The sequence below is a fragment of the Cryptomeria japonica genome, chromosome 10 (assembly GCF_030272615.1).
Source record: "Cryptomeria japonica chromosome 10, Sugi_1.0, whole genome shotgun sequence".
Lineage (NCBI taxonomy): Eukaryota > Viridiplantae > Streptophyta > Pinopsida > Cupressales > Cupressaceae > Cryptomeria > Cryptomeria japonica.
This window is the reverse complement of record NC_081414.1, coordinates 503,736,950-503,761,750: the sequence shown is the minus strand read 5'-3', so window position 1 is coordinate 503,761,750 and position 24,801 is coordinate 503,736,950. Positions and strand designations below refer to the sequence as shown.

Here is a 24,801-nt window from a genome sequence, read left to right as displayed (position 1 = left end):
CAATGAATGGCAAGGTCATCTTCAAAAGATCCACATTAATACATAAATTTAACTATCCCAAAATTTCATTTTGTAAAAATCAAGTCCAACGAATAACAAGGCCATCTTCAACATAACTAGTTTTTATATTCTATAATTTGTATACTCTAATATATTATTCAAAATATTTTTTACTATGAACTTAACTATTACAACATAACCAGTTTTGAGATGTGAGACTCGCAGGTGGAAGGTGCCCAAAGAAGAGTGGGAAGAGAGGACACACACTTTTTGCAACAAGGGAGAGGTGGAAATAGAATGACATTTCATCAAGGAGTGTGCAACGTATGAAGATCTTCACAGTTAGTTTGAGGAGGAGTTAAAAGTGGACAGTTTGAGCAAACTTTTTGAAGAGAAGGCTTCACAAAACAACAAGTTTCTTACACAAGATTCATAATAGAAGAAACAACATGTAAAGAAACTTGAACATGAGGTAATTTTGACTCTTGATCCCTTAAACTTCAGGATCTAATGAACGTCATTAAAACTCTTTCCTTCATTCACACTTATTGTTTTTTTTTGGGTTTGCAGAGTTTTGCATAGTATATGAAAAGCAATTGGATGGCTAGGGAGTTCTCGGACTACCCTAAAAAACTCAGCCGACAAAAAATGGGTATTTAGTGCCCAATCAAAATATTAAAATTTAGATACCATCAAAATGTCGCCACTAGGAACGGTGCTTGTCCCATTGGCAATGACAGCGTAGAAAAAAATTGTTTGTCCCCGCTTTGCGAGAATGGTAGCCAAATAAAGGAGGATTCCCTAGCGCCACAGACAACTTGTTTAGATTGAAAATCAACTGTTTGTGAGGTTTAGTGCGTTTATTTTGTGTTGGGGATCGCGTTGAAGTGAATTGAATTGGGGATTGTGTGTGCATCGGATTTCAGAAATGGCGACCACAAGGAAATCGAGGAGAAATCCCATGAATGCGATGTGGGGATGGATAACAAGGCAACCTCCTAAGGTGAAAGCATTTTTAGCAGTAATTAGTGGCATCCTCGCGCTTGTTATTCTAAGATTCCTCGTTCACAACCATGACAATCTCTTCATTGCGGCCGAAGGAATTCATGCTGTCGGTATCGCTGTCTTGATCTACAAGCTAATGAAGGAGAAAACATGTGCGGGTAAGTCTTACATTTTTCTACCTCGGCCTTTTCGTTTGGTTTAACAGTTACAGATTCTAATACCCAGATATCTTAAAAATAGTATAATTCTTATATACACTCATAAACACTGAGATGCCCACCCCTCTGTAGCTTACAACCATGTGATATGATTCATGTGCACAACTACACCCGTACCCACATGACATATTTTGTGGGTATGTGTAAATTTTACGCTTGTGGGCATGCATTTCGTTGCTGTAGTTTAGGGTTTTCTATCTGTAAATGTTTAATTATATTTGCGAATTTGAAACAGAAATTTGGTCTATTTCTGTTTGCTGTGTTGATCAAATGGATGGTGCTTTGTGCTATTCGTGATCCACCCTTTACAGTTATTTCTATTTGTATGTTTGCCTGCTGTAATTCATCTTTGTGCTAGTAGCCGCAATATTACACATAAAGACTTCTGTCTTATTTGCTAATACTGGGAAAAAGTAGTCTGTAAAGCATACTCACGAGGAAAACTTGGGTTCATGCTCTGTGCGCCCATACCTGTATCTTCTGGCGACTATATTTCACAAGTCCCGTTGATAGTGCATGTAATAAGGCCATACCCTTATTTATGCAACGGTACCGTGTTTAAAAAATAATCTTCCCGTTCCCTACTCAAATTTCACAATTGCAGGTGATAATGCTGTAAAGGTTTTGCTGGTACCAGCTTCCAAAAATACAGAAGTAGCCTCTACTTTCTTCTCATTACAAGCAGCCGATAGGCCTAATGAACCCTTTAGTTGGATGTTTGTTGGCGAGGCATCACTTGAACTAATTCAGATCACTAAGATCATTTCTTATAGTTACATGTTAACAGTGTAAAACCAATCTTGTCAGGTCCTTCTCACAAACTATTGAATGTGGTATATCATGTGTAAATGTGTAACTTGCACTATATTTGTATTGGCCTGGCTTGATCTTATGTAACTTATTGATTGGTGTATAAATAGAGGTCTCTATCCCTTCCTTACCATGAAATTGAATGCATTGGTTCTTATTTTTTGTATTTATTCATTTATGCTCTAGATTGTGTTCTTTTGATGTTTGCTAGCATGTCCACATATCAGTGTTTTTTCGCTTGTGGAGTTTATTGTTGTTTGATGCTAGACCTGTGGCATCAATTTTGCATTATGCGCTTCGTTAGATTAGTAATTCAGTAATATGTTACATTGTTGAATTTATGCTTGTCTTTTTAAATAAATCCAAAAATGTTAATAATGTATGATATGGATCATTATTTGCAAACTTGGACTCAACAAAAATTTGGCAAATCCAAATTTGACTGACTTGGTGACTTGGGAAACATCAGCAACTTAAATAAATACGTAAATTCCTTAAAAAACAATTGTATGCTTCTATAGTTGAGGGTATGTTTTTGAGTCTATAGTTGATTTTTTTAGTGCCCATGTTTTTAAACATAGTGCAAATTAGGGCATGTGATGGGTTCAGTGAAAATACCAATTGCGGTTTGCAACGGAGGAGGAGTCACGATCTTTTGTATTGTGTTGCTGCACTTTTTTTTTGAGTTTTTCTTGCGTTTGGCTAAGTGGTGAGTTTCTGTTTGAGTTACTCATTTTCAATTGTTATGCATGAGTACTCACCAAATCTAAAATCTATGATATGGATACAGAAACAAAAAGAGGGAACTGCCAAAAACTATGTTTGGTTAACATTTTATGTTGTCCCTTTAATGATAATGCAAAGTGGAACAGTGTATAACGATAATCCCTTTTTCAAATTGAAAAGGGAGGGTCTCTCGAACTAAAAAGTAAACCAAACCCCAAAGCGTATGGGAATAGGCTTTAACTTTCTGCAATGTGCACACAATAAACTTGTTATTTTCAGCATGCAGTGCAAACAAATTAAAATAAGTACCTATCTTTTTGTTATTGGATATGGGCACAAGGCTAAATAACTCTTCTACACAAGATAATATTTTTATAATTTTATGACCTAACCTATGATAGTCAACAAACACACACTTTTTTGTCTAAAAATAGAAACCATAAGAATGAGTAAACACAAATTGCTATGTTGATTTGCATACAAAGTTGAAAATACTCAAATTAGAAGAAAAATGCAATAATTTTTAATTCTATTCTACTCAAAAAAACACCTACACAAAACAACACAAATCAGCTTCAACAACAATTTTAACTTGTAGGCATAAATTTTGTAATGCCCAAGTTTTACCACAGACATTAATAGGGTGAAACATACCAAATTAATTTTGCATTCACAAATACAACACAAGTGCACAAACATGCATAAGTGTTCATCTCCACGACAACACAAACTCAAACCTCAAATGATAAGAAAAACACAAGTAGAGAGTTGTCTCTAACTGAATCTACTCAAGAGATGCAATTCAATGCAGTGCAAGCACATATATAGTGGAAGACTACACACAATGGAAAACACCAAATGGCTTATTCTTTAGATTCATTTAATCAAACTGAAGAGATGAGTTCGATTTATTAAGATGTAAGTCACGAGCCTGTTTCTATCCTTAGCTTTTCCTAAAGAAACATACAATGCTTATTTCTTCATCAAGTTTATATGCTACATGCAATTTCTTATTATAGCTTCACAAGCATAACTACATAATCATAGAGGTAAACAAACGAGAGCATTATCTATCATTTTCTAACATCATAGCTTAGAATTAAACCTTTGCTCAATATATTAATTAATCTGATTAATTCCTTTACCAATACACAAAGCTTAAAAGGGAAGAAAAGACCAAATGGAGAATTGTTTCAAACACTATGAACAGATCATCGAAACCTTACCAAAATCTTAAACAGAGTTAAAGCATCACAAGTGATTTTAATGACGTGGAGTAAAAAACTCAACATGCATTGAGGTGGTAATCGCACATTGAACTTTTACTCAATGCACTGCTTATTCAGCGCAGCAAAAACCAAATTGGAAATTGATCATAAGCAAGAAGTCAATTTTGCAGAGAATTGGCCTTGAAATTTTCAATAGAAAATTCCTTGTTGAGGACTATTTCGTGATAAGAGTGGATGCTTCAGCAAAACCCTGGATGCTTTCGTAACCGACCAAATGCCTCTACAAAACGTCAACATAGAGAAGAAAACATGGTTTTTGAAAGTGGAATTTTACACGGGTACTTTAATAGAATTCCGCAGCATACCATATTGACACATGGCAAAAAAGAGATCTATACAGTCAAAAAGCAATGCTAAATTTTCTTGTTTTCTATCAAATCCTGTTACTTAGAGTTTGGAAGAAACAACCACTCCAAGCCTCTCCTTTTCACTTCAATTCTTAAAACAAACTAAGAAAACCAAAACCACAAAATGATTCTTAGCAAGGGTGAAAAGGACACACAAGTATTAAGCAATTCCTATGCCTAAGCACCACAAAATGATTCTTAGCAAGGGTGAAAAGGACACACAAGTATTAAGCAATTCCTATGCCTAAGCACCACAAAATGATTCTTAGCAAGGGTGAAAAGGACACACAAGTATTAAGCAATTCCTATGCCTAAGCTTTTCCGTCCACATTTTAAATGCATAAATCTCTTATTTAAGTGTTTACAAAGTTTTGCATGTTCATGCAATGCAATTTATTCTAGATAAATATAAAATAGAATGCTTGCACACAAGCAATGTCTAAATACAAAATTGTCTGAAAATAAAACATCTAAAATAAATAAACCTGCAAACAGATTTCTACAAAAAATATCAAGTATTAAAATAGAGTTTCTAGAAGCTCATCTAGAAACAACCATTCTCCAAAAATAGTAACAGCTAAAAATAGTTACTCAGAAATGTCGATAGCTTAGCATAGTAGTAGCAGTATTTTGAACTGTTTGAAATCTGTCAACGAACCTCTGAACTTGAGCATCCTTTAGCAACAGAAGCACTCATACAGGTGACTTGGATCTTTAGGATGTACTCACTCTTGATCATCAAAGTATTGATTTGAACCTGCCATCTTTTTCCCTTTGATTGTATTTGGAAATATTAGCCAACTTGTCAGTCTTACTTTTGCCTTATTCATAGAAAGTGCATGGTATAACAGATATGAAATAAGCAATATCTTGCTTAGCATCATCAAGCTTGCTCTGTTGTTCTCTTGATATCTTCAGCACATCCTCAAAGACCTGAAAATCTGCTCAAAAAACCATAGGTGCTTGAAATAAAAGCAAATTGAAGAGTGACATAACTGATGTTAAATGCTAGGTGCCTTGAAATAATTCTGAAAACTGTTGTATGCTGCCCTTTGAATGTCTGAAAATCCTTTGACAATGGTGCATTTTGCCCGAAGATAATCAACTCTTGAAAAACTATAACACCTCCAACAACAGCAAGCAATGGTGCCTGAATCCTTTCACAACCTGCTAAAAGTCCTCTTGCACTTTCCAAAAGATAGAAAGCATGGAGTGAAGAATGAGAGGAAACAATCTACTAGTTGCTCTTCAAATATGTCCCATCTATTTTGCTTCAACTAATGGTGTACACGTGCTAGTGATTTGTGGACCTTTTTGTTTTAATAAAAAGTTTGGCAAAATACCATATGAGCGTGCACATCTAGTTTTTGTGTCATTTTCTATTTTTGTTCAAATGCGGCAATGCTGTGTATAGGTGCACAAGCTAGGGGTTTAGAGTGGCACTTTTTAATGTTTTAAATTTTTGGCACTGCTGTGACATGCACCTGGGTCTAAGGGGCCCTTTTTTCATTTTCACATCTTTTTGGCATTCTTAAGCAGATGTGATTGCTAAGGCATGGGTATGCCAACTTTCAGTTCCTTTTTCCAAAATTTTGCACTCCCATGTATCAGTGTGTGCTCTTGCATTGGGATGCAATTTTGACAATTTTCAACTTTTATATAAACTTCTGGATTAAACTTTGTTTGTTTATTTGATCGATGTTTTGGATGACACTCAGTGATCCATCATCAGGAAAAAATGATGATGGATCACTGAGTGTGATCTGAAACATCGATCAAATAAACAAACACAGTTTAATCCAGAAGTTTATATACAACTATCCATGGACTGGAGAAAACTCATACCATCTAATTTTCAACTTGGCATGCTAATGGGTGCGTGTGCTCCAAGTCTGAGATATCACTTTTGGCACTCCCATGTATCAGCATCTTCTCTTGCGTTGGGATGCAATTTTGATAATTTTCAACTTTTTGGCATGCTAATGGGTGTGTGCGCTCCAAGTCTGTGATACCACTTTTGATGTAAAGTTGTTTTGAAGGGCCAATGGATATGCTCACACCTCATTATTGGCATGCCAACTTTCCCTGAATTCTATAATTTTGGTTTTCCCCTTGCATCCAAGCTTTGATATTTGTCTTGTTTGATGTGTTGGAAAGCTCTTTTGTTACATTGATTAGAGCTGAAAGCATGACATTCATGAACATGGAAGAAAAGGATTCCATGACTCATTAAATGAGAAATGAAATAGGTTTTTGAAAAAGAACTCTTATAATTTTTTTTTGTATAGGTACGCTAATTGGCTTTGTCTATTGACCATGGCACATACTTGGGGCATAGGAGAACCTCAGAATCTTTTGGTCCCGTGGTGGACCAATATCTTATCAGTTTGACATGTTGTTGGGTACTTCCTAAATCACCTAAATATAAGACTAAATCAATACAACACGATACACAAACAAAAACAAAACACTTCTTTATGAGACAGGGTGAAGGGAAACAAAATAGGTAACATAAAACCATTTATGGGTTAACCATTTTAAAGTAATTAGCAACCCTTCGTTACAGGCTAATAAGTCAACCATGATAGTAGGTAACCTTGAAAAATAATGAGAAGGATCAGTTAGAAACAACTTATTAGGGTAACATTGGGGTTTGTGCATGGAAAACACAAACAAGAGTTTGACACAACTTTTTGACAAAAAAGTAAACCAAATATATTGAATGTCAATGGGATCCGTGTATACTTGTTGGTTGTACCTTGCAGAAGCACATTGAAGTTGTAGATCTGCATGGATGGGGAGACCCTCATATTACAACTCCTTATCACAAACTTTCTTGCAAAAAGCATTCAGCTTTGATCTATTGAGAATTGTTGAATCTTCAAAAGATACTTTTTTTTTTCGCACACATGTAAAGTATTGGGTTTCGAGTTGAGTCAACCTCAACAATAACAGCATGCTCATCATTTGGCGGCAAATACATACCAAGATTTTGAAGAAAAACTTTAATTCTTGCATTAAACATTCCATCTTAGAGGAGAGATAAATTGAGAAACTTAAAGTAGGCTGAAGTTCTTCAGTCTTGCCATGTGAAGGAACTCAAAGTGGCTTCTACAATGACAAGGAAGAGAACCTTGAATCATGATCAATTTATGCAATTGGGGCTTTCCTGTAGAGTAGTAGGATCTGGAGCATAGCTTTCTTCTTAGATGTTTGTTTACCCTAGTCTTCATTAGAGAACATATGATATACTTGCGTAATTTCACTTGTATCTGGTATATAGAGATGCTCTTTTTTAGCCAACGATCCATCTAGTTCAGTGGCATTAAGCAATGTTGGAGGGGTAGACGAAATTGTTATCTCCTTTTTGTTGCATTCAATGCAAGAGGAGGGACACTTTTTTGAAAATATTGTTGCTTCATTGATGGTTTTGTCCATACTTTTCTCTCATTTGCTTTGCTTTCCTCTTTTTTCTCAAATTAATGGTTTTGTGAACACACGAAGGTGACAAGTGAATTGCTGTTCAGATCATTCACTACAAAATCAGGTTCGTATTTAATTGATCACATCTCGAAGTCAACATCTGGTTTGTCTTGTAGATGTTGAGGATCACCCAAAGTTTCTTGAGCTGCGTTGGAAATTGCCAATAAGTGTATGAACCTAGTATTTTTGGACAATTTCTTCCATTGTGACTATTAGTTTCAGGGAATCTGCCATAAGAGTAAACTGGAGGAGGTCCTTCTAAGGTTGGTCGTGTTAGGGAAATAGGCAGATGAGATCCATTATTACTCCTGTAAGGAATTTGTCTGTGGCATGCCTTGATGCTATTGTTGTTGAACACTCTGAGGCATTTGCCTCTTCATAAAAACATCCTTGACATTGTCCTGCAAAAAAGGATCAATAAAACTTTGAAGAAGATGTCTGATCACCCCTCCTTATTGTCTTTTAATTGAATGGTTTGATCGTACGCTTCTTGTAGTTTAGTTACTTGTCACGTTTTGATTAGGAACTAATATCGGATTGAAGAGTGTTAATGGAGCAGCTTAGAAGGATTGCCGAAGATGAGCCTCATGGCATTAGTGATGTAGTTGATTAACAGATTGACTTGAGAAGTGAATTCTCCCATATTTTAATTGTCATCTTTCTTGGCACCTTAAAGCTGACCAAATAAGATGTGATCGTCGTTAGCTAGCTTGAATCATGTTAGCAACCTTTCACAGATAATATTCCAATTTATGATGGAACTGGCCTCAAGATAGTGGAACCAATCTGCAACACTTTTGACCAAAGTTTCTATGAACAAGTGGCAAGAACATCCTCATGTCCGACTCCTAATATGCACTTTCTGTTGTGAACACTAAAATATACTAATTGGGATTCTGGTTGCCATCACCAAAGAATTTGTGAAACCTCTTTCTTGATCCACAAGGAAGTTTGTATTATGTGGCTAAAGCCAATGGACTAATGTTATTGCTCCATGGCAAGGGAGAGTTCAATGGTTCTGCACAAAGTTTGCTGGTTTGCCCTATAGACCTATCTATGGTGGGGGGGGCCAAGGGTGGGACTTGTGGAGTGAACTGTTCATTTTGGTCCTCCATTGGCCATTGATTGAAGTGGTTCCCTGCTGAAAATTGTTTGTTTCACACTGTGACCCTGTATAACTTTGAATGCTAGAATCAGTTCCAATTAGAATAAAGGTGGATAGGATTATTGACCTGGTCTTCTTCCTGTGGCTATACCTGCTTTTCTTTTTTCTTTGTCCAAACTTGTAGGAACAGTTCTCCAATTTGTAGGGTTCTTCCTCTGATAAAAAAATGGACAACATCAAGCTGTCCAAAATATCTTCTTGAATTTTTTTCAGTCTATTTCAGATGTGGTTGGAATAGAAGAGCGTTTCTACCCCAAATGGTCATTAACCTCTATAGATTTGGCCTTTGAATTCGCTTGAGCCCCATGGTGAGCACCAAAAGTAGTTAGCATTTTATTTTGCATCTCTTAGGACAATGCAAGATGGAACGATGTATAAAGAGAGACCTTCCTTCATATTGGAAGGGGAAGCTCACATGCAACTAAAAATTAAATTAAATTAAATCCAAGAACTTATGGTAACATGGTTTAGTTTTCTTCAATATGCACAAAATAAACTTGGGGTTTTCAACATGCAATGTAAACAAACTAAAGTAACTACCATCTTTTTGTTCTAAGGTAGGTGTACAAAGATAAATAACTCTTCTGCACAAGACGAGAAATTTCACAATTTTATGACATAACCTGTGACAGTAAAAATAAAAAAAACACTCACAATTTTTGGCTAAAAGTGGAAACCAAAAAGAATGTGTTGCTTGCACACAAAGCAAGCTTTAAGTACAAAAATTGTTTGAAAATAAAACATCTAAACATGTATATCTTCAAATAAATATCTGCAAAAAATATTAAGTATCAAAATAGACCTTTTAGAAAGTCATCCAAAACCAGATATCCTCCAAAAGTAGCAGCAGCTAAAAATAGCCATTCAGAAATGTCAATTGGCAAGTCTTGTGCAGCAGCAGTGTCCTGGATACTTGGAACTGCCAGGAATTTGTCAATGAGCCTCTGAAGTTGAGCATCATCAGGCAATGGAAAACTGCTCATATGGATATGACTTGGACCTCTATGTTGTACTCACTCTTGGTTATTATAGTATCGATATTCACCTGTCCTTATTTGGCTTTCCAAATGTTTTTGGAAATACCAGTTAAATAATCCATATCCCCTTGATTCAGAATTTTTGCTCCTCAAAGTTTATCTCATACTAACCTCTTGAGCTTGGTTCTGACCTCAACATGCTCAATCTTTGTTTGCCTCATCTCAGAAAGAACATGGAATAGCAGATACAAAAGAAACAATATCTTTCCCAGTTTCATCAACCTTGCTTTTATGTTTTCATAATATCTTCACATCTTTAAAGAGCTGAAAACCCCTAGATGCTTCAATGGAAAATGACAAGACTGATGTGAAATGCTAGGTGCTTTGAAGAATTCTGAAAGTTGCTGTATTTCACCCCTTTAATATCTGAAAAACTCGTTGACAATCACATGTTTTACCTGAAGATAAATCCAACTCTCGAAAAACCTACAAGAAAAACATTAAGACCTTTAACAAAGGCAAACAATGGTGCTTGAATCCCTTCACAACCTGCTGAAAGTCCTCTCTGCTCTTGCCAAAAAAGAGACAGTGTGGAGTTAGAACAAGAGGAACGCATAGTCAAACATCAAGTTGCCCTTCATATACATTCCTTATATTTTTAACTTTAACCGACTGTGTTACACTTTAGGTGTTTCTAGACATTTTTTTGTTTTTAATAAAAAATCTGGCAAATACCATATGAGCATGCGCCTTTCATCTTAGGCGTTCTTGTCATTTTTTGTTTTGGTTCAAAAGTGGCAATGTTGTGTAGTGGCACATGCCAGGGGTCTGGAGTGCCCAGTTTTTAATGTTTAAAATTTTTGGCACACGTATACAATGATTTGCACTTTGTTCCAGGATCTCCTTTTTTTATTTTACATGTTTTTGGCATTGCTGAGTATAGGCATGTACTAAGGATTTTGGGATGCCAACTTTGTATATACCTTTATCCAGTTTTGACTTTCATATATTGGTGCATGCATTGGGACACCAATTTTGATAATTTCCAACTTCTTAGCATTCTAATAGGTTGGCACACACTCCAAGTTTGGGATACCACTTCTGATTTAAATTTGTTTTTGTGGGGTAGTGGTTAGGCCCGTGCCTCACTATTGGCATGCCAATTTTCTATGACTTTACTCTTGACAACTTCCAATCTTTGCCTTGTTTGATGCATTGGAAATCGTCTTTGGTTAACTATGCAAAGGCATTGCCAGAGCTTGAAAGCACAACTTTTGTGATCATGGGAGACAAGGATTGCATAATGAATCACTAAATGAGACATGGCTTATGTTTAACTTAAAAAATGACTGTGAATTGTTTTTGTATGGGTACAAGTACAACAGTCTGTATGCTTAGAAATATTTACAAGGATGAGGGTGAGTGTTGTCTGGGTGAGCTAAATACATTCAAAGTTTCCTGGAATTGAGGATGCAGACTATAACCTTAGTTGGTTTAAGATACACGAAGCGAGAAGAGATAAATATGAGAATTATCCTTGTCAATATTGTTTCCTTATGGAGAGCTTCATTTCTTTCTAGTACAAGCAATGCTAAAGACAGAGGATGGCTGAAGAAAGTTCGGTTGATATTTGGACATGAGTTCTACGACTTTATCTGTAAACAGCTCTTATATGTGAAATATTTATTTTATGCATGACACTAAATTTAAAAAGAAAATGTTACATGAGTATTGTGAACCCAATTTCAGGTAGATCACAGTTCTTGAAAGCTATCAAACTTATATTTTGGTGAAAATTACTTTGACATAGAGTTACAAATGGAATTAATAAAGTATAGAAAAACTCTTTTTTTTTGCCTTTTCAGTACTCTAATTTTAACCTGTGCAAAATAGATTTTTTATGTGTTAGGCACTTAGGATTGTTATTTCTTTAACTGGTATATGATCAATTAAAAAAACAATTGGAACACAATTTCAGCTAGTTGATTTTTTTAATAGGTGGATCATTTGTTTGACATGTTGTCAGTTTGTGGATTGAAAGAAATAATTCTACTGTGAATTATTTTAGCACACTAATCTTGCATAAATCATTTTAGTTTGATTCTTCTCACCAATTTGTACCCAAGGAAAGGCATTTAGTTTGGTACTCCTAGGTCAGTCTCATGTAGGATCAACGTTCACTGTAGCAGTTAGCAACTTAACATAGCATAATTTATGTTGTGTGGAAGGAATCAGGATTTAGCTGCCCTTTTTATTAAATTTGTAGTTGCTCAATTTATTTTTGTAAGACTTTTTTTCAATACGGGAGTTCAATTTTATCATGGATTATCAATATTTTGTTCATGTTAATTTTAATGGGTGTGTTTTGTTTCCATCAATCCTCTAGGATGGATTTTTCTTAATTGGTTTGTATGTACTTATCTCTTAATTAGTTTGCATCTTCTGCCCTATGTGCAGGCTTATCACTAAAATTTCCATCAATCCTCTAGGATGAATTTTTCTTAATTGGTTTGTATGTACTTATCTCATAATTAGTTTGCATCTTCTGCCGTATGTGCAGGCTTATCACTCAAATCGCAGGAGCTTACTGCCATGTTCTTAGCAGTTAGAGTGTATTGTAGTTTTGTTATGGAATATGATATACACACAGTGCTTGATACTGCAACATTAGCAACTACTTTGTGGGTGATTTACATGATACGGTTTAAGCTGAAGGCAACACATGTGGAGGATTTGGATAACTTCCCAATACATTACGTGGTAAGTTTTATTAGAGATACTAGTTTATTTCTCTTCAATATGTTTCTTGGTAAAACAAATTCTAAGTTTGTCTTAAGTAATATTAGCAAATCTCAAATTAATTTGGTAGATTTTATGCCTTTCCCAAGTTTACTGTCCATCACTTGATTGTGTGGTAGTATGGCGAAGTCTAGTTGGCCATTAGGATTTGGTTTTGCTGGAGCAATGTCACATGGGGTTATCCTAAACCTAGGGGACATGTATGATGCTCTATGCATCAGAAATGTGTACTTTGTGTTATATTAGGAGATGAAGGATGGGCTGAGAATATGGTTTTTGAGCAGTTTGGTGTGTTATATTGCCAAAAATATTTTTGTGCTTTGATGAAGATGCCATTAAATGTGTCAACTCAGAATTGTGGGTTTACCAAGCCTTAAAAGCAAAGGGACTATTAAAAATCTGTTCTGTATTGTTTTGACTTTGTGCCATGCTTTCTCTGCGAGAGAATATTTCTGTGTTTAATCTTGTGCTTTCAATCCTTCGAAAAATGCTGAGTGTGGGATGTCACTCATAAGGGAAAATAAGGTAGATAAATGATTGATAATGGCAGGTTTGATTTAATAGTTCTGTTTTCAATCCTGCTTGTTGTAGGATCCTATTTATTATTCATACTTGGTTATTTGAATAAAGACCCTAATTGATAATTGAGCTTTTCATAGCATGTCTTCAGCTAGTGCTTCAAATGCTTTCATGAATGAGTTTTAGAAAATGATGTAGGATCCATTTTATTATTCATACTTGGTTATTTGAATAAAGACACTAGTTGATAATTGAGCTTTTAATAGCATGTCTTCAGCTAGTGTTTCAAAAGCTTTCATGAATGAGTTTTAGAAAATGCACCTCAGACGGTGCCATAGGGAACATGATTCTCTTTTTGATTTTGAAAAACTCTCTGGCCAACTTCTATTTGTATTGTTGTCAAGTGAAGGTGAGCTGTTAATGTTCAAGACAATATAGCTGTTTGTGCTCAGATACATTTCTTTCTGTCTTAAAGAATTTTCATTGTTGTTTGTCAATGAATAGCAACAGCTTTAAAGAATGGCTTCTTATTAGGTTTCTGTGCAGGGTTTTGTTGTAATATTAATGAAATGCAATCATAAAATGTTAGTTATATTCTCTTAAAGGTGGAAATTGAACAATTGGATATGAAATGCTGAAGTTAAATTTGATTGGATTGAATGCAGGTGCTTCCGTGTGTAGTGCTTGCACTTGCTATCCATCCATCCACACACCATAATATTGTAAACAGGATCCTTTGGGCCTTTTGTGTGTATCTTGAAGCTGTAGCAGTATTGCCCCAGCTTCGTGTGATGCAAAATACAAAGGTATATACAATTCTGTTTGTATTTATATCAGGTGCATTGTTAGTTTTTTAGATGTGACCTGATATGCTTTTTTCTTGGGTGACAGATTATTGAACCGTTTACAGCTCATTATGTGTTTGCATTGGGCATTGCAAGATTTTTGAGTTGTGCTCATTGGGTACTCCAGGTGTGTTACTTAGCTTTTCAGTTTTCTATTATACTTATGTTCATACAACTGATGTTTACTGCATACTTGTCCTGATGAAGCTTAAGAAAAAGGATATGGGTTATATTGTGTATTTTTGAGAGGCAAATTCTTCCACTTCATGAGGTACTTTATGGTTGTCCTAGTCCTTACTTCTTTGTGCGTATGTGGAGTGTCAATTCAGGATCCAAGATTATCCCCTCTTCATTGACCTTAGGGAACATTGCTTGTCCTAGAATCTATTTCCAAGAACCTTCTTTAAATAAGAAACATGAAAAACTGGATGTAGTTTTGTTGTTGGAGGTAACTCTAGCTATTGCCAATTTTTGCAAAATCTGATAAGGACCATGGTATATGGGTGACAGCATGTTATTCTTCTTTTATTGCTTTAGGGACATTTGCTTATATGGTTGCAACCTTTTAAACCTAATCTTCCACCTCAAAACTCCTTTCACCATAGTGTTGGTCAGTTTGCTTTTGTTTGTGAATGCATTTTGGTTCAATTGAAGTTTGCCAAAGGAATGGACCTTCCTAACTCACATGCAAATAGATTGGAATAGCATTTGACAAATTTCTGCAGGTTAACGCTATCAATTTAGCTTCCAAGAATCTGGAAGGCCACCTACAGTCCTCACTCACCTCTCTACTTTGCCTAAGAAGGCTTGATCTCAATAGCAATAAACACACAGGATGCCTTCCATGGTTTTTTTCCCATTTAGGGTGCATATGTGGGTGAATGCGATGTTAGGAACCCCCAATCTAATATGTACTAGGTATTGCTTGGTATAAGTTGGGTGCATATGCTTTGTAAATTGCTCATATGATAATTAGAATTAGAGCAGTTATCCCACATGCATGGGAAGGTAGTATAGTAGTTGTCTTTAGCTAAACTCTATATATTGTAATGACTTTCGTAATGTAAAGCATCTTGGATGTTATAATTGAGGTTTATGCTTTATTGGGAAGTTTCTCCCCTTAAAGTAACACCGTGAAGTAAATATAAAAGCTTTACGTTGCTCTCATTTTGCATATATTTGTGTATTGTCCTTATTTTGATTGTTGGTTCATTGCAAGTGCTACCAAAGCCCTCTTTCCAAGGCCACATTTTGTAACAATATCACATGTTTAAGGTCTTCTACACCTGTTCACCATATGTTCACAAAAGTAGTTGCACTGAGCATCTTGCCTAAAATTATAACAAAAAATTCCATTAGTTTTCTTTGTTTTCAAATATCTTCAAAATAAATATCATTATTGGCTGAGCTACATTCCCAAAAAGGGTCTAATGAGGGGTATTTAGCTTCAAATACCCAGGCATAAACAACCTCTGTATTTTTCCAAAACTAGGAAAGAATATGAATTCTGTTTGGAAATTTTGCCCATAGGGTGTTGTCTCGATTATAAAAAAATATATACAAAATAAAAAGTCTAGGTCAAGTTTCACCCCATCCAAGCAATTGTCTCATTGCAATCCTCGCTTTGAACTAACCATTTGACTAGGAGCCCTTTTTGGTCGACGCAGGCCATTTTTCATGCCATCTACCCACCTAGCACATTATGATTGTCTTTCTGCCTAATCATTTAGCCATTTTAACTCCAATAACCTCTCTGGTACCCAAGGTGTTCACTATACTGGTTGCAAATCCTAAGACCAACAAGAGCTTTCTTTGGAATCAATAATTAATTGACTCATACTGTAGTCTAATATGGAGGCATGTAATGTCCCCATTTTTGTGAGCATCAGAGTTGGAGGGATTAGCCTATTATTTGGACTCTCGTAGGCTAATATGTTTGGATAGAGAGTCTCATGGAAAGTTTCACTTCTTCAGTTCAGTTTTACAGTGGGTTTAAGAGAGGAGGGGGGAAAATATTTCTTTGTAGGGTTATGCTGTTGGTTTTTCTCCAAAAGAGCAAGATGTTGACTCCATGTAAAGGCTTAGAGCCTGCAAGTGTATTGTCAGGTTTTTGCAGATTAATACATTGGTTTGATGCTTTGCAGTGTGGGGTTTTTTACTCGAAAGGGTTTTCCTCACATATATCGGTGTTTCTTCTCTTTTGTCTATCTTCTATGCTTCTTCTTGAAGTGTTGATTTACATGACGTTATGTTGCCAACAACTACATTATGTTTCCTTTAAGGGTTACTGGATGGGAATTAACTATGCCTGTTTCCACTTTAATGGCTTAGTAGTTGGTGCTTGTATCAAGCTTTTAATTTTTTAAGATCTGATTAAAAGAAAAACATAGGATATTGAAGGTGCATACTGGTTCTCAGGCATATATGAGTATTTTAAGTGAATCCAGTTTTGTTGCTGTTACCTTATTTTCAATTTTGTTGCTGTGTGCTTTTTAGTCCATGGTTATGATTTTTGAAGTTTCTTGATTATATTTATTATATTTGTATTTGCATAATGTTTTCCTTTTTTGCCATTCTATTTGACCTGTCTGTTAGACTTAGCATTACTTTCTTTATTCATAATTTTCATTGATTATATATGAGTTATATTTGAGTATATATAGTGAATTTTAATATATTTATTTTGGTATCATTAATTTAATTATATTTCATATTTTATGATAATTTTAATTTAATATATATAAAGAATTTAGATTAGATTTATAGATACTACTAGAGTTTGATCATGTTTTTTTTTTCAAATTTGTTTTACCAAGCTTGATGTGAACATCATATTTGCTATTCACAAACACGAATATGATCGAGAACCTTGTGACATAGGTTGCAGGCAATGGGCCATTAATGCTGATAGAAGTTTGTCAGCAATCAGTGAACATGCAATCAAATGCTAGTTCTAAAGTAGTTGACATGATTGTATCAGAGTGGCAACAATTTTTTTTGTGTAGAAGTAATAAGAAAGGGCTTTTGAATGTATATTGCATGATCTATGTTGCTTGGGCTTATTTAGGTCAGATGGAGAAAAATAAGTTGTGAAGTAGGTATTGACCGTTTGCTTCAATCCTTGCAGCACAGAAGCCATGTTTGTTGAAAAACATGAAATACGAAAGGTTCAAGGAAATGTGACCTACATTCAACAAAATAACTCAGGAGATGATAATCTTATAATTATGTACGTCTTTTCTAGCATGTATCCCAAAGCATGGAGAACTTTACATAGATCTTCAATAGTGTCAGTTAAGTTACTTGAAAGTGGGACAACATACGACTTATGTTGACCCTCTGTAGCCCAAAACTGAGTTTTAATCTTTTATATGTATGGACAAAAAAGTGAAAAATCAGAGGCCAAACAAGTGGGAAAGCATAGGTTTTCCTGAAGTCTAGTTTTATTTTGGTACTATGCGGGCAGTATCAATAGGTCAACCATGTTTATAGACCCAAATAGCCAGTTACTGTTACAGTGGACTCCTAATGATTGAGGTGATAAAACATGTTTCTTGGATGGAAATATAATCACGCTCCATCAGGAAAAAGAACAAGATTGCAAATGTATTTCTTTTCAGAATATTTAAATAACATTTTCCTGATAAAACAGGGAGAAGCATTTATGCAAACATTAAGAGTTTAAGAAGGTTTGCACTGTGAGAGGTCTTTCTAGGAATAGGTGAGTCACCTATTTCATCACAAATAAAAATTCTCGGTGTGTGTTTCATATACTGATGCATAAGCACTAACTCTTCTCAGAAACTGAACAGATTGACATTTTCATTGGAAAAATTAAGGACCTTTAGTTACTTCGCTCTCTCAGGGATCTCTTTATCTCATCTCTCCTTTATCTACAGGAAAAACAGACAAAGATTTAACATGATCGGATTATGCATCATACAACATTAAGTGTATCAAGTGTGCAAGTAGGTTTAGGTAGCGTTGAGTAGAAATCAAGGAGAGTCTGGAAAATAACAATAATCGTTTATTAAAATCACTTATTTCAGATGAAAAAAGAATCATCAACATGGATAGGCACAAAAGTTAGAAGTGCCATTACATTGCTGGTTTCGCAAGGGAGAAGAAAATATTTGGATGATCTGTGTTTTAAATTTTAACGTTTTGCCTGAATGCAAAATTATGGTCCTACTAAATAATGGGTTGTTAAAACCATAGTAGCAAAAATCGTTTAGGGAAAAAATCGGCAAACCAAAAGTATTAAGATTTTTTGAAAAAATTGGGAAAACATCGGATTTGAAAAAAACATAAAAAATTGTAGAAAAAGAGAAACTATTTTTTGTATATTTTTAAACAACTTCAGGGCATTTCCATAGCATAGAGATATAAAGAGCAAATAAAATAAAATAGAGTTTAACCTGTGAATTGTAGAAAATAATTTTTTGTTGTTTATATTCATATTACTGATTACATAGGCAAATAATCAGCTAACTTTTTAAGAGGGCCAGTCACCAAATACACCAAATAGTTGTTTAAGTCAGATCAAATATTAACTAAGTCTGAAGTAACTGAGATCAAAAGTTAACAGAGAAATAGTAAAAGTGAAAGCCATTTTGAAGTAATCCAAGAATTTCATTGTGATTGAGGCAAGGAGTTTTGTAGGGTTAATTCAATATTTTAGAAAGCTTATCAAATCATATTCCACAATTGCAATGCTTTATATCATAGTAACAAAAATCATTTGGGGAAAAATCGGCAAACCAAAAGTATAAGATTTTTGGAAAAAATGGGTAAGAAATTGGATTTTAAAAAATCGTAAAAATTTGTAGAAAAATAGACACAAACTACTTTTTTTTTAATTTAAAACTAAAGGGCATTTCCATAGCATAGAGATATAGAGAGTAAATAAAATAGAGTTTAACCCATGAATTGTAGAAAATAGATTTTGTTATTTATATTCATATTGCTGATTACATAGGCAAATATTCATTTAACTTTTTTAAAGGGCAGTCACCAAAGACACCAAATAGTTGTCTAAGTCTGAGATCAAAGATTAGTTAAGTCTATGAAGTAGCTAAGATCAAAATTTATCAAACTGAGATCCATTGTTAGGAATTTAGTAAAACTGGAAGTTATTTCGAAGTGATCCAAGACTTTCATTGTGATTGAGGCAACACGTTTTCTAGGCGTATTAGCTAAGTCTATGAAGTAGCTGAGATCAAAATTTATCAGACAGAGATCCAACTATTGTTAGGAATTTAGTAAAAGTGGAAGCCATTTTGAAGTGATCCAAGACTTTCATTGTGATTGAGACAAGGAGTTTAACCCATGAATTGTAGAAAATAGATTTTTGTTGTTTATATTCATATTGCTGATTACATAGGCAAATACCCTGTTAACTTTTTAAAAGGGCAGTCACCAAATACACCAAATAGCTGTCTAAGTCTGAGATCAAAGATTAGCTAAGTCTATGAAGTAGCTGAGATCAAAATTTATCAAACAAAGATCCAACAATCGTTAGGAATTTAGTAAAAGTGGAAGCCATTTTGAAGTGATCCAAGACTTTCATTGTGATTGAGGCAAGGAGTTTTCTAGGGGCAGTTCAATAATTGAGAAAGCTTATCTCATATTCCATAGTTGCAATGCTTTATATTCCCTGATGGCAATTGGTAAGTCTTTTCTATGGGGTAGAATTCAACAAAAGGCATTTGTTTAGCTGAAGTAAAAGATTAGCAAGCCACTGGTTTTTGCAATACCTAGCTTGCAACTACTATTTTAGGTAGAGACAAATTTTAGTGATTGTGTGCTGGAGGTTCTTTTATTACAACTACGTAAGCTTGTTTGTTGTCATTCAGATTTATTTCGTGGAGCACTTTAGATATATTGCTCACATAATGAATTGTATGTCTTTGTTTGAGCAAAAATTAACTATATCAATTAAAAATAAAAAATCATATATCTATATCTACATATATTAAAAATGTCTTTGAACGTTTAGTGTTGTGGTAGAAAAACTCCATTGGTGAGGTAGCCACCAAGGTTCAAACCCCTATTGGGCCATTGAGCCCGTGGGTTTGAACAACTGAAGTGTCGGGAATGATGAACCCCCCGAAAATGGACAAAATAACAAACTTTTTCAACATTGATTCCACATTGACTCTGATTTTGTCTCAGACCAACCCTATTTCTAAGCAATTCAGTAATTTCATGCGTTTTTCTAGGGTTTTGCAAGTTTTTACAATTATTTTTGTCACTTTTTTGTCATTTTTTTGGTTTTTAACATGATTTAAATGCAAAAAATCTTTGAAAATTGGGTCAACGCTTGGTCAACAATTTTTTCATGAATTGGGATTTTTTCGGGGAATAAATCGGCTAGCTCCAGGATTGAGGATTAATCAGGTATAATCGCGATTTTTTGCAGACTATTGCAACTTAAACTTTGAGATCTATTAACTAGGAATAGTAATATACTAATATATGCAACATAATGGAACTAAGCAAATAAATATATAAGGTTGAGATGCATGAATAGGGAATACTAGATCTATTCTTAATGATGGTCCCGCATGAACAATTAATGAATGCTGTATGGATAGGCACCGTCTATAGATTTTGTACTTTTTAATCTTGTTTATGATTAAACACAAATGTTAATCTTTGTATTGTTATTATATCCCCGGGACATGCAGGTTTTGGATAGCCGTGGGTACTTGTTGACTGCTTTGGGCCATGGCTTATGGCCATCCATGGTGCTTTTGTCAGAAATTGTTCAGACTTTTATTTTGGCTGACTTCTGTTACTACTATGTTAAAAGGTAATTTCTTCTTGTCAGTTATTTTTAGTTGTACAGTTTATCTATTTAGGATACTGGATAATCTGTAAATTTTAGGCTTATCATTCATTATCAAAGTGTAACTATAATTCATTCTTATAGAGCAAATTGTGTACAGTGTTGTAGGTGGTCAACTGGTGCTGCGACTTCCTTCTGGAGTGGTGTGATTTGCATTGCAATTACCAAACATGTGATAGGACTTGTGCAGGCTTCATTTTTGAGCCAGATCTGTTGACAATGCATTTTGTGCTAATGTCAGTCATGAATCCTGGAGAATTTTATGATACAACTCATGGCTGTAGATGTTTTTCATTTTGATGTCTAGGGAGATTCAAGTGTACACTGCTGCTGCTCTCAGTCTAATTTACAACAATGGATTCATTTTTATAAGCTCTGGTTCTGTAAAGGCTTTGTGAGCTTTGTATATATCTGCTCTTCTAATTAACAGTCTGTAATCTTGGCTACTGCATGGATTTAAAACCCTCAGATGGCCTGTATATTTTTACCAGTTTAAAACTTCTTTAGCTAAGAGGAATTCTAGCAATAAGCAACATGTTAGTTCTCATACTTCTTTTCATTTGATGAATATTGACTTGTGCCCTGGTATGAAAGGCAATTTTGCATGAATGGCCATGCTTTTGGGATGCATTCTTTGTCTTTCAAATTATTGTGTACATTTTGGCCAACATCTTTAAGGTGTAGCATGAGTAATTCCAACTTTTTAATTTTTTCATCCACAGTCGTTTTAGCTACCCGTTACGGGAGCGCGAGCTTTAGGCTGAAACCTCTTCGGCTAAGAACCAAGGATTGAAGCGTATCCATTCCACCAAATTTGCCTATGGTACAATCCTCCCTCATGATGTCAGAGCCTTGCTCTCAGCAAGATTTGATCCTGGTGGGCTCATTAAGAACCATTTCACCAGCAGACCTAAGGTTCACTGGCAGTGACAACACTTTAGATTTAGCCATTTGTTTATTTTTACTTCGATCACTGTGTCTCAAAGTAAGCTTTAAATTAATTTTATTTTTAATTAGTATCATTAAAATTTCTCTTTCCTTTTTCTTTCTAAGAACCTTGTGTTTTTTTGCTTAGATAGCATAACTGGGCCATCTTTCCATCAAATTCAGTTTGGAGTTGTACCTGGCATTGTCTGTTGGGGTGCATTACACTCAGAATTGGATGTGATAGATTACCTGTTCAGTGCATATAAGCATTTGTAGATTTAAACATGTAATCTGTTTCATGGGGATTTCAACGTGTCTCCAATGTGAAAGCCAGGATGATTCATCGCCTTAGTTCAATCAATTTGACTTAATAGCCTTGTGATTAACTTGTTGCATATAGGGGAAGAGCACCGGTAGTCATTATTGCTAACTTCGTGCGTTCACATATCTTAAATGGTACATTGGATTTTGATCCTTTTTTTTTGGTTGTCTCCATGTGCGACTTAACTGCTTATAGCTATTGTTCCGGCTTTAGGGTATGAGATACATTATGCACACAAGGGTCAAAACTTAGTCATTTCAAAGTATCGCCCGATACCTATTTAACGATGTCCTAAATTTGCACAACTAATCCCATACATATTCCTCTAAGAACCAATACATTTTCTTCCAATAAATGTTTTGACCAATACTTATGTACAAACACCTTAATAATTGTGAAATTAAAATCCACAAATTTTAACTAATTAAAATACATATAAACGACTATTAGTTGTTTAAGGGTTGGGGTGAAAAAGGAGTGAACAACATGGACAGGGCCCTTCCCTTGTCACTTTGTTTTCTAGGTCCGATATGAAATAAAAAACAGGGCCCTTCCCTCGTCACTTGGTTTTCTAGGCCCGATATGAAATAAAAAAAATCCGATTCTTTATTATGGTTGCATCATGAGCTGTACGGGAAATCAAGTATATTTTAATGTAAGCAAATTCTAGGTAATTTAAGAAGATGAGTCACCATATAATCATACACCTGTCACAAATTTGGCTATAAAGATTAATTTAATTAGGATCACGTTGTTTGTAATTCAATAGTATGATTTTATTTTTTATTTTACAAATTGCTATAAGGGGTAGCTACCTTTCATTCTTAATAACAGAAAGTTTTACATATCATCACAGAGACTATGGAGGGGTGTCCTAATAGCGCCTCTGACTTCCCGAAACCTTTCTATCTGATCTGACGGGAATAGGCTTCCATCTACAGACATTACACTGGCATATGTTTCCATATTGTTTCTTTTCAGCCCATCCCTCATAACCATGAAGATGTCATACATACGACCGTCTTTAATCCTCGGTGCTGAAGGCATCCGCCACCAAACCCTTGTAATCAGTCGGGCTAATCTCCCAAAGGGCCTCGATGGCTTTGGTTTTGATGGGCTCCTTGACCGGTCGGTATTTGTTAACTGCAGTCCCTTCTAGTTATAGTCGACGATTCCCCAGAGCCTTCATTTTCGGGAGTCCACGCTAGATTTGCCAAATTCATACCGCACTGTTCGAATCCTCATCCTCTGCCAAACAGTCTGGTTAGAGTTTCCCGCCACGCCTTCATTTCCTTAGACACGATCTGGATGTCCTGCCGATCGATCGCATGATTTGAAAGGAAGTCCGCACATTTATTCGCCTCCCTGTATACATGGCTTATGGAGAAACTGTTTAGTCTGTCTGCCAGTACACAGATGACCTCCATCCACATTCTGCCCATCCAACTCGGCGGCTCTCTGTGTGCTACAGTCCGTGCGACATTGAGGGAGACTCCCTCAATGTCAATGTTGTCCAGTCCCATCTCAATGCATTTTGAGAGCCCTGCTAATATAGCAGCATACTCGACATCATTGTTTGAACCGTCTGGCAGCTTGACCGAGGCGCCCACGACAAGATCACCCCTGTCATCCCCTACAATATAACCTGCGCCCGAGGGGCCTGGGTTCCCTCGTGAGGCGCTGTCGAAGTTCATCTACAGACAATCTTGTGATGGAAGGGTCCTGTGTGCCATCTTTCTGGCTTCATTATTCTGTGGTATTGCCAACTCAGGAGGGATGAGATGCGCTATAGAATGATTTATTACCGATGGATATTTGGGAATTGTTTTTTCTAGTTTAACAGCCAGTTTCTAATTTTTTTCTGATTAGTGGGCTAATTTGGTTTTTTTTTTGGGTAGAGTGTGCATTAGAGACATGAGATTCTTCAGAGTCCACTGTAAATGAAATATGTATTGTCATTAAAATTGCGATTGTTTTGGAATTGCGAAATGCGGGGGAGTAGAGTTGCACGACTTCCACTCCTCCCAGCTCTGATAGATGGCCAAAGAAGAAGCCCTATTTAAATTTAAATTTAAGACTGAGAATATGGAAGGCTTGGAGATGATACTGCAATAAATGATTAAGTGGATTGAGCGATCAGTAAATTTGTTTCAATCATGTTGCCCATCCCAGATATCTATTATTACTAACTTTTTAAATTAAAAATTATTCTAAGGTGCTCTGCCACGCGATTTCTCTCTCCATATTTTAGCAAGGGTATCGCAGATATTGATGGGATAACCCATTACAAAACAGTATAATTCCTTTCCAGTCCATCTTATTTGATGTCTTTTGACGATACGAGGTTAGAAATAGGAAAGAATGAAAACTTTTTAATGATCACAAGGTTAAAAATAGTTTAGAGGACAGTGAACTTTGTAAAATTGATTTCTGCATTTGAGTCCTTTTTTATTCAATGTGCTACTGTGCTCCAACTTGATGTTCCTGAAAGTATCACACTCCAATGTGAAATGTTTTTT

General features: G+C 35.4%; 2 protein-coding genes across 2 annotated transcripts; one reads left to right on the top strand and one right to left on the bottom strand.

Moving 5' to 3' along the window:
• The first annotated feature begins 589 nt into the window (after positions 1-589).
• On the top strand, positions 590-21,642 carry LOC131039409 (uncharacterized). Its single transcript, XM_057972159.2, has 6 exons — positions 590-1,163; positions 12,581-12,780; positions 14,004-14,144; positions 14,230-14,310; positions 20,873-20,997; positions 21,134-21,642. Exons 1-6 carry the CDS (start codon positions 929-931, stop codon positions 21,180-21,182), a joined length of 831 nt encoding a protein of 276 aa, XP_057828142.2. The 5' UTR covers positions 590-928; the 3' UTR covers positions 21,183-21,642.
• A 1,881-nt stretch (positions 21,643-23,523) lies between these two features.
• LOC131859045 (uncharacterized) lies at positions 23,524-23,976 on the bottom strand. Its single transcript, XM_059212558.1, has one exon. The coding sequence runs from the start codon at positions 23,974-23,976 to the stop codon at positions 23,524-23,526; it is 453 nt and encodes a 150-aa protein (XP_059068541.1).
• Between the last annotated feature and the right edge of the window lie 825 nt (positions 23,977-24,801).

Excerpts from the sequence above, each read along its gene's own strand:
- LOC131039409 (XM_057972159.2), top strand. The coding sequence starts at position 929 with ATGGCGACCACAAGGAAATCGAGGAGAAATCCCATGAATGCGATGTGG. Across the intron at positions 14,145-14,229 it reads GTGTGATGCAAAATACAAAG|ATTATTGAACCGTTTACAGC; the intron begins GTATATACAATT and ends CTTGGGTGACAG. Across the intron at positions 20,998-21,133 it reads TGTTACTACTATGTTAAAAG|TGTTGTAGGTGGTCAACTGG; the intron begins GTAATTTCTTCT and ends AATTGTGTACAG.
- LOC131859045 (XM_059212558.1), bottom strand. The coding sequence starts at position 23,976 with ATGAACTTCGACAGCGCCTCACGAGGGAACCCAGGCCCCTCGGGCGCA.